The sequence below is a fragment of the Amblyomma mixtum genome, chromosome 1, assembly GCF_055824585.1.
Source record: "Amblyomma mixtum isolate Tamu chromosome 1, ASM5582458v1, whole genome shotgun sequence".
Taxonomy (NCBI): domain Eukaryota; kingdom Metazoa; phylum Arthropoda; class Arachnida; order Ixodida; family Ixodidae; genus Amblyomma; species Amblyomma mixtum.
In genome coordinates, this window is record NC_143012.1 from 156,692,981 (window position 1) to 156,707,723 (window position 14,743).

The 14,743-nt window shown below is 48.3% G+C and overlaps 1 protein-coding gene across 1 annotated transcript; it reads right to left on the minus strand.

The window, feature by feature from the left end:
- Positions 1–594: 594 nt before the first annotated feature.
- On the minus strand, positions 595–14,345 carry LOC149369471 (uncharacterized). Its single transcript, XM_089558809.1, has 3 exons — positions 14,233–14,345; positions 5,320–5,459; positions 595–1,095 (listed from the first exon to the last, which is right to left on the minus strand). The coding sequence occupies exons 2-3, from the start codon at positions 5,371–5,373 to the stop codon at positions 847–849; spliced, it is 303 nt and encodes a 100-aa protein (XP_089414935.1). The 5' UTR covers positions 5,374–5,459; positions 14,233–14,345; the 3' UTR covers positions 595–846.
- Positions 14,346–14,743: the final 398 nt, after the last annotated feature.

The window sequence follows — 14,743 nt, forward strand, 5'->3', positions numbered from 1 at the left end:
CTCTAGGCACAAATTGCGGCTAAACCCATCCCGTGGGCCATGCCGGTTTAGGTTCGGCTACAGCCGGCACGTGTGGCAGTAACGCCTGGGATGCTAATATTTCTGTGACATAGTGGTGAGCTCTTAAAGTTCACGAGAGCTGGTTTCAAAGCAGTTTACATTGGGTTTTGCGTTTCTGGCCGGCTCATGTCGAACGCTGCGAAATTTAGAGAAACTCGAAAATATGGCCTCATTACGAAATTCCTAATCAAAAGAGATGGGTATAAAATTATGCAAAGAACCATACCTTTCATGATAGGTTAACTTCAGTCTCTAAATTTCCTATGTCCAGCTATGAGACAATAATTCGGAGGTCGTGGGTTCGGATCCCACTGGCGGCATGTGGTTGTTTTTCTTCTGCTTTGCTAATCAATTAGCATTAAGCGATAACATATTCAGTAATATTCTAAATTGATCAACACCACAAATTAAAAAAATAAATTTAAAAAAAACATCCCCTGTGCCTGTGCCCCTTGGTTTCTGTGGTTGTTGGCTTCTGTCATAATAATGTAAAAGGTCATACTACCAAAACGGCCCAAATTTTACAATAGTACATTTTGAAAACTGACACCTTTATTCCCAACAGCTGTTTCTGCGCACATACCGAAAGTAGTACGAATAAAAACGTATAAAATAACGGTTCAGAAAAGCAGAGGATGTGGCATGGGCAGAGTTCTCTGTTTCGCGCGAGAAGTGATGTCTGGCGCCGTTTGACGGCTTCCATTTAAGGCCTGCGGCGCTCAAACCCCCACGGTTGCCTCGTCGACGGAAGGAGGAGGAGTCGGTTTCAGTCCCAGTACGTTGTTCTCATGCAGTGCCTGGAACATCACCTCTACCAGCAGCACGCCACAGTGCGGCCTCTGCTTCCCTGTGGATGCGAAGCCGGAAGGCTACGGCCAACGTCGCTTCTTTTTCCGGGCTGGTCCATCGGTGCCGGCGACCGACACGGTGGCTACCGGCGCAGAGGCCTCGTGACCAGTGAGACCAGCAGGCAAAGTGGAAGGCGGACCGCCGCTGAAAAGTGGCTGCAGATTGCTCGGACCGGCTGACCACAGGCTGCATCAAAGAAAAAAATTACTTGCGCACAGATCTTCTATTCCACCGTATGTCGATTACATTCAGCTATACGACTGCCCACTAGACAGTGGTCCAGATTTTTTGGATGCGCCACGAAGACGGCACTTCATTGGCGCGCGGTGAAAGTAGTATCAGTCCAGATGTCGATGCCGTCATGATCAGGATCGCTAAGGCCTTTCGGATGGAGGACAAAGAAGGTGACCTGTGTTTGGCTACGGTAGTTCTCGGCAAAGAGGAGTGTTGTAATATCGGTGGTTTAGAAGCGAGGAATTGACCTTAAGAGAAAACGTAAGTCTAGTGTCATGGAGTATAAGGTATTAAGCATGAAATGCTTTTAGCTCCCGTTGTCGGCAGTGTGGTGACGCCACGCCGACACCGAGAGCCAACATCCGGGCACTGAATTCCACTCATCCGGGCACTGAAACGAGAGCATCCGGGCACCGTACGAGATTTAACGAGACTCTAAGAGAGAGGGCAGCGCTTCCGCGCCGTCCCCAAGGAAGGGGCTGCGGTCCCATACTCACGCACGTAAAAGACCGGCCGCTGGGCCTTCAGCTCATGAAGGTTCCCCCTTTGGCAGGCAGATGTATACACGCTCGCGCAGTATTCGAACACGCTACAAATACATTCTTGCCAGGCCTGCGTCTCGTCGTGTCCGCGTACGCTTCTGCATCGTCCTGCATTTCAGGGCCACCACCGTCACAGCTGCTTAAGCCGAGCAATGGAGCCTTATGAAAGTAGAGATAGGAAGCGTCTGGCGGAAAGCGATCGCTTTGCGAGTGATACGCCACAGCAGAAGACTGCTCGCCCCTGCCGACAGCGCCATGATTATGCGGCCGCTCTCGAAAGCTACAAGGCCGCCACGGTTCGCGGCTGCCTACGTAAGCCCGCACTATTGCTGGCGATCGCTTCGACGCAATAAGAAGAGCGTGGTGTGGTGTGGTGTGTTGAACACTAGCCCCATTTCAACATTTTGACTAGTACCATCTACAACCAATGTGTTATGCCCGTAAACATTTCATGCTTGCTCTACTCTCGGTAACGGGAGAGGCAGAGATTTTTAGAATTGGTATTTGAACGCACTCCGACTTCTAAAACAGCACATGTTGAAGTTAACAAAAACCTTTTTAATACAATAGAAAAAGGTGCAAGATTTTCAAAGTCAGCTTTTACTCTTGCATATGGTACTCCGGTAGATTATAGTGATGGAGTAATCTCTCAGGTATCCACCCATGCGCCGCCATTCGTCTTCCAAAGAAACTTCGTAGCTAAAGAAAAATTCGTCTTCGACCGGGGCTCGAACCCGGGACACCACTTCAGCGGAGCAGTGACTCTATCAACAAAGCTAACCGGGACGGCAGCATATGCTCTGGCGAGAGCAAAGTGATGAATTACTCGAACTGGGAACGTACGTGTTGGTCAAAAGTTCAGGGGAATAACTATGGTAGAGTTGAATCCTCTACGATGGAGTAGGTTACTCATGCAGTGGCCAGTGAGTAATTACTCCTTTACTACAAGTATATTCCAACTTGCAGGATTACCCTAAACATATGACCAACACTGTTCCAACTTTGAATTATTGATCAATTCGCTCCTTCCCAACCACATGCTAACCATCCAGGTAAGCTCAGAACCTAGCGGTTAAAACATTTTCAGAGGGAATGGAGTTAATTTTACCCTGGGGATCCCGATGTTTAATTTTCAGCAAGCCGAAACAATAGAGCATGTTTTTTACACTGCTGGGAAGGGGTTTATTTTCGGCACATATTACAGACAGGCGTAACGAAAGAATTTCCACTGGACCAGTATGGCATTAAGTACTTAGTTATGCGTAGAAAATGAGGATGGGGTACCGTTTGACTTATGGGCCACCACACTATTTGGCGCTCCGGAATGGCAGGCTGTCAATGTGACATAGATGCACGACCTGCCCGAATTTATTTTATAGAAAGTATGGACTGGTTTCTGGCCATCCAGAAAGCAGCTGCGGAGCCTCCTAAGTGGCTCTCAAGACAACAGCTGTTGTGTATATTGCGTGGTTTTTAACATGACGAAGCCAGACTGACGCTGGCTGACCACGATAGTGTCGTATGTACATAGCGTTTAGTGCATTTTTTGTTGATTGTTTGCTTGGCTAAATGCAATGTGGCAAATCCAGGCAATCACGAAGAAAAGGTCCAGGTTAGAGCAGTTGGCAGAGCGACTGCACCGGTGAAGTGGTGGTCCCGGGTTCGAACCCCGGATCAAGACGCATTTTTCTTTAGCTGCGAGGTTTCTGTGGAAGATGTATAGCTTTCCTCTGCAGCCGTATGACTGCGCATGGGTACATGCCACTAAGCAATTACTCCATCATTACAAATCTCCACCTTGGGGGTTTCTCCCAAACATATGACCTCTGGTAGGTTATGCTTGACAGACCGCTAAAACTCGTGGTCTGTGAGAACGGTGCCGTAAGTTTTATTCTGTGCCTTTGGATGCGAACACAAGAGCCAATGCAAGTGATTTTGCAATGACCAACCGCAATACGCTACCGGCGCGGAAGGTTTTCGCTTTAAACACGTCACCATCACTTGAACGAACATACATGATGCTAGGCGAGTTCTTTATGATGAGCCTCCCAGCAGCGCTTTTAACACATTCTCGCGTCCAGGTCCTTTATCATCACCACATATTGTGGCCTGATTGACGGGTTTACGTTAACGTTCTTACCACTATCGCCTTCAGCAAACTGACCAGCTCAGGTCTCTTATGAAGGCGATTTGTGTACAGGATAAATAAAATCAACGCGCTGCGTAAATTTCTGATAAAGGCGAAATTCAAATAACTATGTCAGGAACTTTTCTGCGGACAACGCGATACAGTTGACGCTATAGAGTATGGAATCATGGGGAAACCCGCCAAAAACGAACCCCCTTACCAGCGATCCATTAATGAATCGGCGCATTTAATAAGCTGTTTGCTCTGAAGATAGAAGGACGTCCGATCGTCTTAAAGGGACCCTGAAATGTTTCCAATGGGCAAATTCTAGTGCAATAGATCTATAGAGGTGGCTTTATGGTTATTCGTGTCAAATTTGAAAGCTCTGCGTGGACCCTATAATTTAGAAACAAGTTTTAAAATTGCTGCTCGCAATAGCTCGCAACCGATTAGGGCGGCGCACCTCACCACGCATTCAGTATCCTGATGACGTCAGTGGGGAGACGGGGGCGAGCTTGACGGCTGGCCCTTCTGCCACTGACGTCATCGGGATACTGGACGCGCGGTGCGGTGCGTCGCCCTAATCGGTTGCAAGCTATTGCGAGCAGCAATTTTAAAACTTGTTTCTAAATTATAAGGTCCACACAGAGCTTTCAAATTTGACACGAATACCCACAAAGGCCACCGCTACGGATCTGTTGCACTAGAATGTGCCCGTTGAAATTATTTCAGGGTCCTTTTAAGCACACCAGTTTCTCTACTCGGGGGTAAAGTCAGGTGGAGTTTTGTACGAATGGATGAGACTCGAGGAAGTGAGGGTAGAAGCAGAAACGGAAGACGTCGTTTCCGCACTCCAGCCCCAAAGAGCCGTGGCTTTCACGCGTGAGGGCGAAGGGTCCACCAAGGCCGAAGATTGCGGGAACTAGCATCGCCGTGCAGTCTATTTGGTGACGCGCCTTGATGAAGCCGCCCATGGCTTTATTAAAAATAATGGTGCCTTCAACTTTGTTTTCGGTGAAAATCTGCTTTCAAGCCACTACAACGTCAAGGCTTAAGGCAAAAGTTTTGGCTTTCTGTTCAAAGATACGCATCTCACATCTCTGGTAGACAGCTTCAATCCTTTGTACATGGTACCAGTCAGTCCTGCAGTCTTTTAGCCTAAAAATAGCGTCGCCTGCCCGAATACTGTAAGTAGGCCTCGTGAACGTATGCGGCTATGTTTATACCGAGGACCCGCGCTTTATGAGTTGTAAGGGGTCTGTGAGGAAGCAAACTTATTAGAATAGTCGTCGTATTCACCGCCACGAGAACTTTTTACTATTTCCTACAGCAATAAATTAAAAATTCTCCGGTTATCCATATCGCAACCGAGCCCTTAGTGAGTATATTTCGCGTAGCGGCATCTTTTGCCAGGTAATATTGCGACCGGGTGTACGAGCATGCGTCGTAACGCCAGGCAGTGGGCGATCGCGATCGTCGAGCGGTAGGTGGCAGTCAATCGCTCACCAGAGGTCGTTGCTGCCGGTGATTGTCGTGCGAGGCCATAGCTTCCATACCCATGGCGGTGCGAACCAGCAGCTTGATGCCTACCTCGTGCGGGTTGTTCTTCAAGTCAGGAGCCACGAAACTGTGGGTACGCTGCCGCTCTGCGCAGAAATGCGTACACGAACACGCCCAGCTAGCACGAATCGGGAATCAATTCTTGAAATTTTCCACGATGGCATGTCGGGAAGCGCATCTGCTATTACCTTCTTCCTAAAAGAAATGGACGTCAAACCGCGCCGCTTTGAGTGTAATTCAACCTGGGTGAAGTAATTACTGACATTCTTGACTTCACTGCTGTTTTTCACTACAACATGCCTCAGTGATTAAGTTACTTTCATGCTTTTAAGAGCCTTAGATAACATTCACCCCTTATTCACAGATCCACGCTGCGATACTGTAGACCAAGATAGAACGGAGCTGCGGCCTAACATTTAAAGGCGAGTACAAGGATATTTAGCGTAATAATATAAATGAAGTTTCTCCAGGAGGCGTCGAAATTTTGCCCGGTTCGTTGTCAAGTTTCTGTCGCGAGGTGGCAGGGAAAATGTCATAAAGGAGAAAATATTTGCATTTCTACACACCGAATGACGGTGAAACAAGAAATACCTGAGCAAAATGCGTCGCATAAACGCTTGTCCAATGTAATAAGCAAATCAGTGGTAACAGTAAAACAAGCTGTAACAGTAATACTCGTTTAACAACCACTACTCCTTATAACTTCCTTTAACATATTTTGAACATAACACCACATATTTAAAACTGGAACATCATGGGAAGCCTGGCTTCATTGGATATACCAGCTTTTCAAAGCCACGCCCTTCGCCAGTTTTCGTCACACCCGGGTCCTGCGAAAAAAATGGTGTCTGTTCTCCATTCCCGCTCGTGAGGAAAATGAAAAGACCCCTTTGCAGCGACACATGAGTCGTACGCTGGAGTTACGAGAAGTAGGCGTCTTACAGAACTTAGCGGTGCGGTTTTATCCAACGTGCCTTACCGTGTCGGCATCGCCTGTAGACCGACACCGTGTTTACAAACAAAGCGGAGGGTTCGCGGTAGGAAGATTCCATAGGGAGTTAAAAGAACGCTTAGCACCCATAGGGATAATGGAAGCAACATTTTTCAAAGCAGCTTTCAGGTTGGTCAGCGCCACTGCGATGCCATCCCTTCGTTCAGAATGTTCATCCTAGAAGAGATTCTGAATGTGAGAACCCTCATTTGGAAGACGATGTATTTTTAAAACACGTACGCATGGGGGTGACTCCCACCTGGGGGTACGAAACGGGAGCGCAGATCCCGAAAACACATTTATTCAAAACTTCAAGAAATATTTTTTTCCGTTTCACGGAGTACCCATGCAGTTCGTTAACAGTTGGCGAGTCGCTTCAAGAGCAGCAGGAATAAGTAGGTTATGTCATTTCGAAGCTATCTTTGCAAAACACCACGATAAATATGTGTTTTGAATCCAGACGCATCCCCAAGAGCCGGCCGTCCGCTGGGTGTCTCCCCGAACCGCGCTAGCTTCTCGTGTAGTCGGACATTATTGCCGCGCACACTTCATCCCATCGCCAATGCTATCGTTCCAACCAGAGGAAAATTTAGATTCCAGACAGTCCTCAAACAGCACGATAAACGAACCGCGCGCTGTAGCAGACGACTAACACCATGACTACACGCATAGGGGGCGCTGGCAGACACCGCAGCCGGAGGAAGAAGAATAAAACTTTATTTCAGCAGGGAAGAAGAGCGCTTGCTCCGCCAAAGTCCGCTGATAACTTGCCGAGCCCGAGTGAAGCCAAGCACTCCAGGAAGGGCGGGGAAGGTAAGGAAAATCAGGACGGGGAAGGTAAAGGAAATCAGAAGGAAATATTCCTATTTTCCTAGAACAATTACCGAATGGAACAACCTTGCTGGTCATATAGTCGAAGAGAATAATTTGTCCGATTTTGAGGCGCTGCTGCAACAAGTAACGAAATTGAGTGTTCGGTTGGTCAGTAATTTTTTTTTCTGATTTACTTAATTATAACCTGTTATATGCTTGGCTCTATGACTGCAGTGTATGTATTCTGATGTTGCGAAACGATACAGTACAGTGTGATGTAATTTCGCTGCTGGTGACGCCTTGTCTGCTGTATTTTCTTTTTTTGTCCTTTGGTGTTACACAAATCATGTACCCACCTGCGATGGTCTTGTTGTTCAAGACCGCAGTATTTATAAATAAAAAATAAAAATAAGTAACGACAGCGTTGCAGGCGGCTGGTGTGTCGTCTGCGGTGCCGTCTGCTGCATTGCATGGTTCTATTAGGGCGGAAGCCTTTAATGGCTCACACTGTCGTCCGTTAACAAAGCGTGTCACACGCGTTTTAATTCGGGAACTAGAAAAGATAGAAGAAAACCAATGGTTGCTTCATATAGAGGAGTAAAAAAAGAACCTAGAAGCAGGCAGAAATGTCGAAATTCTTCGAAATAGAGCGGACGTAGATATAACCACGGGAACGGTGTCATGTCACATCCACCGGAAGTCGTCAAGTCATAGTAAAGTTTGTCAGAGAATGGTCGGAAAAACGTCGGATCTGTGTCAAATTAAATGAAAAAATATGTAATTAAGTGTAATTAACACCTAAGGTCCCTGAAAGATTCATAATTTGGGTATCGATTACATCCCCCGGAAGTCATCACGGTATAGTGCCCTCGGCTTTCGCCTCTCAACACTTCAGTTGCCAAAGTGTGCTCGTAATTCTTTCGCGCGCCTTCCATGGCGTTTGAGAACTGCTTTTTGAGGTAATGCTGTCTAGGACAGGTCTACTAGCTCTGCCCGCTGGGAAAAAACCCGACGGAGAGAGTGCCTTTTGAGGATATGTCCGGCTTCACAACACACACGTATCTTAGCGTTTTAAAAAGATTGCTTCGAAATGACGAGCCATACCTTGTCACACTCTTCTTCAAAGCACTCACCAACTATTGAACAGCCGCGTCCTCTGCGAAGCGAGAAAAATATTTCTGAAAGTTTCGTTTCCACGCTCTTCTATGGGCCGCTCTCCCTTTCGGCACCCCCAGCCAGATGTCACTGCCAAGTGTCAGTATTTTAAAGGGACAGTGAGGAGAGCTCTGTTAATATTTTTTTACAAGCAAAATCCGATAGTTCGGCATTTCATGGCTTTGTTGCCACTTGACCGGCAGCGAAAGATGCATTTATTTCTAAGAAATTTGGATTTGAAGTTGAAAATGTTTTTCTCGCCGCTCTTATTAAAACTTGGGATTCTCTTATGACGACACAGGACTAAGTGACGTGAAACATGTGCACATGACGTAACGCAGACTCCGTGATTTCTGGCAGCCAGCAGTGCGGCCTAGCAGCAGCCGAAAAGAAAGCTACCGCCGGCCGCACGTTGAAGGCATCTATCGGCTATTGCGGCCGTCGCTACCGTCGCTTCGTTTACGTTTGCACCGGCGTTTTGCCAGCGTTACGATGGATCCCGCTCTCGAGGTCAACGATTGATTGATTAAAAACATCTTTATTTGTTCAGTATTCTCAGAACATGTGGGTGGGCCGCCTAGTCCGGTAGTCCATTGGCTGCTGCTGCTGCGCTGGCCCTCCCCACCAGCCAGTGCTGACGGTCAGGATCATCGCTGAGCAGAATAGCCTCCAACTGCTCCTCCGAGGGGTTGGGAATGGGGTCAACTAAGGTATTAAATTGGCATGCCCACACCATATGGTAGAGGTCAGCTACCTCTCCACAGTGTGGACACTGCGGAGAGTATAGTGCAGGGTACCACTGGTGTAATTTAGCTGGTGTTGGGTATGTGTTGTTTTGTAGTCTCCTAAAGGTGTTCACTTCTAACTTATTGAGGGATTTGTGTGGTGTTGGGTACTCCTCTCTAGATGTTCTGTATGGCGTGAGATTGTCAGCATACACTGCTAAACCTATCAGGTCACGGCACCCTTCATGGTCATCAGGGGGAGACGCCCGGTGTAGAAGAGCTCGGGCATGCCTCATACGAAGTTCTCGTATGAAGTTCTCGCAAATAGACACCTTTAGCATACCGTGTATCTTGTTACCGTTAGCGGAATACCGGGAGCCCGCCTACCACCGGTGAGCAGGCGCTGATTAGTCCCGATGCTGCAGGCGCGCGCGTAGCTGCCGGGTACGTGGCGCCATCTGGCGACGTCGAGGAGATTTGCGCATGCATTGGCTGCGCTTCAGTGATTCGTGGCTTCTCGTGTCCTAGTGTTGCAAGAACCATTGGTTCTAGCAACACTGTTTTGTCCTATGACGTCATCACGCTTGTACTTGCGAGTTTGGCCTGTGGCGGCGATACCTGTATTTTGGTTCTTGCTCTTTTCTACGTTACAAGAGCGTTGTTGTCAGTATGAGTGGCGTTTTTCAATCAGGAGCTGGTATTCTGCCGATACAAGCCAACTTCAATTTCTCCTCAGTGTCCCTTTAAATATACATATCTTTCGAAATGACGCTTCATACTTTCAGAATCGGTTATAGGATGAACATGGTTATTGTTCACATGGGGGTGACATTGTAGTCGCAATGGGAAATCAGAAACCTTTTTCACCCGCAAGTTTTACCCAGTTGCCCCAGCCGGCGACCACAACGCCACCACATCTTGCTGATGTCACAGATCGGTGTTCGTCTATAAGAGCCTCGTATTATAACCAAGCGCTGTCTTATTCCCCGAGTTCCTGTGCTCAGTGGCTGCCCCTCTTATTACGAACGACGGATTGCACGCCGTTCCTGTTCTAACGTAGGAAGCGCTACAGGCGCTATCGAAGCTCATTTAAAGGTATAATAGAACAGCCTCCGTGAGCCGGGACCGTTCGCAGAATTGAAGAAAACCGGCTTGTCCAAACGCTCGTTTTCTGAAGCGCGATGAGACCGTTTCCGCCGACGCGAGCAGATGTCCCTGCTGCTGCTTTCACTTGGCATGTAGGAAGTAGAACACTATACAAAAGATTGCGGTACCTATAAAAGTTAGCTTGCAATTAGTGCGACATGTATGACAATAGCGTTCCTAATAACTGGCGCGAGTTTCATACGCAGTGACGGGCAAGGAAGAAAGCAATGACTTAAACGAAAGGCGCCAGCAGCGGTGGTGGCTCAGCTCGAGAAAAGCTACTGGTTGAAGGAGCAGTAAGTCAAGTTTGTTAGGCTGTGTGCTTTCATCGCCTCCTTCCACCCCCCCCCCCTCCATAATGCTTAGAAATTTACAGAGGCAGTTTGCGGCTAGAATTCGAACCCGCAACCTATAAACGGGGCTGCGGGTGTCCACCGAGTTGTGTGAGACAGTTACTGCAACTTCCTTTCCTAAAATACAATTTCGTTTCCCTCATTACGGCACCTCTTTCTCTCTTCTCTCACTCCCACCTACCTCCCTTTCCTTACGGCGAGGTTGGGTGTCTACCGAGATGTTAGATACTTACTGAGCCATTTCCTCTCCTGAAAAATGTGTTGCATTCAAAGCTGTTTCCAACGGGCAAGGCGTCGCGCTGAACGGGAGATGGCGTTGCGTGGACTCCCTGGCAGCGCGGCAGCACGCTGTCGCGACCGACTCCTTAAGGCTAAGCTTAAGCGTCGTCCAATTTTTGCTCGAAGAAATCGGCTGTGACATCAGTGGCTAGGGCGTTAGACTGCCGGGCCCCAATTCCCGTGGCCGAATCACGGCCGCGGAAAATGCATTTCGATATTAGCGAGAGAACCCCAGGTGGTCTAAATTTCCGGAGCCCTCCACTACGGCGTCCCTCATAGCCTGAGTCGCTTTAGGACGTTAAACATCCATAAAGCATAAACCGAAACACAATGGCGGCCGTGTGTTGCATGGTCATCAAACCAGGTGGTCGAAAATAATTCGGAGCCCTTAACTACAGCCTCCCTAACAGCCATCGAGCAGTTTCGGGACATCGAACCCCACGTGCAACACACCGAAAACGCACTTCCCTGTCCGAGAAATTGAAACCGAGACTGAGATGAAAGCCTAGACAGACGCCGTGGCGGCTGAACGACTTGGCGGACTGACACATTTCCAGATGGTTCGCCCCATACCTTTGCTTTCATAGCCAAAAGGTGTTGACTGACTATCCCGGTCATTGACCCGTACCTGGTACGCCTGCATGACATCTTCCCTAATCTACATGAAAACCCTTATGCCACGACGACGTGTGGGAAACAGACTGGTCGCAGAGAACTGCCTGATGCGCGTACTCATCTTATTCTTGCGATCGGCTCGGCATAGTACAGGTCCAAGGCAAGGTTTCACTCGCGCCATGTCGCTGATGTTGCAAGACGGCGTGAACTAAGAGCTCCGCTACCAGGTGCAGTATCGTCAGGGTGCAGGTGGCAGCTGCAGCAGCTCCGGGTCCTTTGCGAGAGAAAACGCGTTCGGACCGGTTCTATCACTATCTACTCGTCCGTGAGACCATGAGCACCCGCTCATAGGCAGAATACGCAGAGGTCGTTCCAAGGTGCGTTTCCGGGGAGCAAATGCTTTTTTTTTTTTTCGCTTAACGACAACTTTTCCTGGCCCAACCTAATGCCCATGAAACAAATCGGCCACGATTGATGTCCTCAAGTGCAGGAGGCAAGACGACCAGCAAAAGAGGATCAGCACTCATCGAAAATTCTTTTGTTTTCAGCACATGCATCAATTAGAACTGCGTTTGCACTCAAAGCACAAGAGTAGATTACGTTATACCGAACCGTATGTCTGTGTACAGCGGAAGAATGTAGTTGCTCATGAAAAGGTGTGTATGTAAGTCAGTGCAATTCTTACTAGTCGGTGTAACCATAGCACCTTTTGCGTTTCAGACGGCATACATATTAGGGTTTGTGAAGAATCACGCAAGGCCTTGCGAAAGCGAGGCGATTCACTGGCAAAAAATATTGACCCATAAATTGTAGGACAGGACCCGAAAACTGCTAGTTGCAATTTGACTGAGTAGTTGACTGCAATCGAAGTGTGAAAAAGCACATACGTTGGCGTCTTTGGGGCGTCCCGCCGTTCAGCATAGGAGTGGGACGCCTTACTCTGAATGAGCGGGCCGCACGATTCGTGGTCGGCCCTAAATGAAGACGCGTCCTTTGTAGTTTGCAATGAGAAAAAACATTGGTTACCAGGAAGCAAAAAACTCAGTAATTATCTTACTTGCAGGCGGACATCTCAAATACTCCGTGAGGGAAGGGAGGAAGGTGGGAGTGAAAGGAGACAGAGAGAAAGAAGTGTCACAGTGCAGGGCTCCGAAATATTTTCGACCACTTAGAAATCGCTTGCAGAGGCTGCGATCGAACCCGGGTATGCCGGCTTAGTAAGCGGAGAGCGCTGAAGCGCCGCAACCGGCCAAAGGCTGAACAGCGCGTCTCTACGCAAGTGGGGAGCGTTCGTTTAGTCCGACCACTTGGAGCTCCAGTGCGAAAAAGCGGCAAGGATTGCGCATTGCTCTAAGAAGGGTAACTTGAGCGTGAATAATCTCTGCTCACAAGTTTTCTGTGTCAATAATCGCAAGAAAATGCTGCGCTCCTATTTCCCTTCAGGGAGTACCGTAATTGTCGCTCAGGTTTTTTTTATCACTTTTAAGAACCTTGAGCACACTTAGGCCGACCATTGATCCCACCTCATTCGCTTTTGGGTATGCACTTGCGGCACAAGAGCTAAAAGCATTATTTGTGGGTGGCAACCGACAACCTTATTGCAACACAAAAAGCAAAAGAATGCTCAAATGGCCCTCATTATTCCCAGCAACGCCTGTGTAGTTTTGCCACGTGCTCGTGTTTAGCGCTCGTTTCCGCACTTTACGCCGGCTGATGACAACGAATACCCTTCATCACAAATAATACCCGTCATGCCACCTAGTCACTTGCGTGATATTTCTAAGCTGATATTGTTAACGGGACCATGAAATTCTTTCGATGGACATATACTAGTGTGACATTGATTTGTTTATTTTGGGTTAACGTCCCAAAGCAACTGGGGCTATGAGGGACGCCGTAGTGAAGGGCTCTGGAAATTTCGAACACCTGGGGTTCTTCAACGTGCACTGACATCGCACAGAACACGGGCCTCCGGAATTACGCCTTCATCGAAATGAGCCACCGCGGCCGGGAATACTAGTGTGTGACAGATCTGTGGAGATGGTCTTTCTGCGTATTTGAGTGAAATTTTAAAGCTATGCGTGGATCCTACAATTTAGAAAAAAATTCAGGGGGCACTTTGACTCTCTAAAGGGCGCAGAGGCGAAAGCGTTTTCTGCACCACTTTGTCTCTGTGGCACTGGTTACGTCTCCACTAAAATAATAAGCTCCAGCTAAATAATAAGTAATTGCTGATTACTAATTAATGAAGCATTACTAACCATTGACGCTTAAGCTTCGACTTTAGAAGTGGAACGCGACAGGTGAATTGATTTCGCCGAAAGCGAACGCCTCACATCTCAATGGACACGCCGTAACGAAAGGCGGCGTTCACCGCTTTCTGCGGCGGCGTTCTAGGGCTCTCGCGCGTTCTAGCCGGCTCCAGGCGTCGGGCCGGAACACTAAATAACATGAGTCCAGTCACGGTGATCGTAATCTCGCTGATTGAGGCTCCCTCTGGGCATGTGAACCTCCATAGTGGGGTTTCGAGGGGACGTCGAGGCGGAGTAACTTTTTAACTATTACTTTTTGGCGACTTAAGAGGCGATTAGCACACCTTAAGTACTGTCCATATCTGTTTATAGAATTTTGAAAACGTGATTACTCTCGGCGTTGTGGCCCAACAAATAACGCCTATCTCGAGGCCTAACTCAAGCTGCGCGCTCGCTCGGGTAAAAAAGGAGCCGTGGGGGTCCGAAAACGGTCGGGATGATCTGAAAATTCGTCTGCGGGCGGCACTCACCTTCACAAGGTTCTCGGTGCAGGTTACGATGCCGGTGGGCAGGCGATTGGCGCAAAACGCCGTCTTTGGACGGAGTCGACGTGAAAAGCGTCCGCCCTCCACGACCCCCTAGCGGCCAAACTCGCCGGTGGCAGTCCGAAGCCTGCCCGGCTTCAAAATTGAATATTGGTATTTCAGGAAAGGAAGCGAGGCGGTAACCATCTCACATCTCTGTGGACGCCTGAACCGCCCGTAAAGGAAGGAAAAAAAGTCAAGAGTGAAAAAACAAAGAGAGAAGCCGTAGTGGAGGTCTCCGGAATATTTTGACTTTATTTGCGGGGGTTTAACGTCCCAAAGCGACTCAGGCTATGAGGGACGCCGTAGTGAAGGGCTCCGGAAATTTCAACCACCTGGGGTTCTTCAACGTGCACTGACATCGCACAGTACACGGGCCTCTAAATTTCGCCTTCAAGAAATTCAATTTCGACCACCTGAGAATCAATAACGTGCACTGAAAACGCGCAGCACACGG

Bases quoted from the DNA above. Each gene is read 5' to 3' on its own strand.
- LOC149369471 (XM_089558809.1), bottom strand. From the start codon at position 5,373: ATGGGTATGGAAGCTATGGCCTCGCACGACAATCACCGGCAGCAACGA. The intron at 1,096-5,319 runs GTGAGCGATTGA...TCTTTGATGCAG, and splicing joins ACCGGCAGCAACGACCTCTG to CCTGTGGTCAGCCGGTCCGA.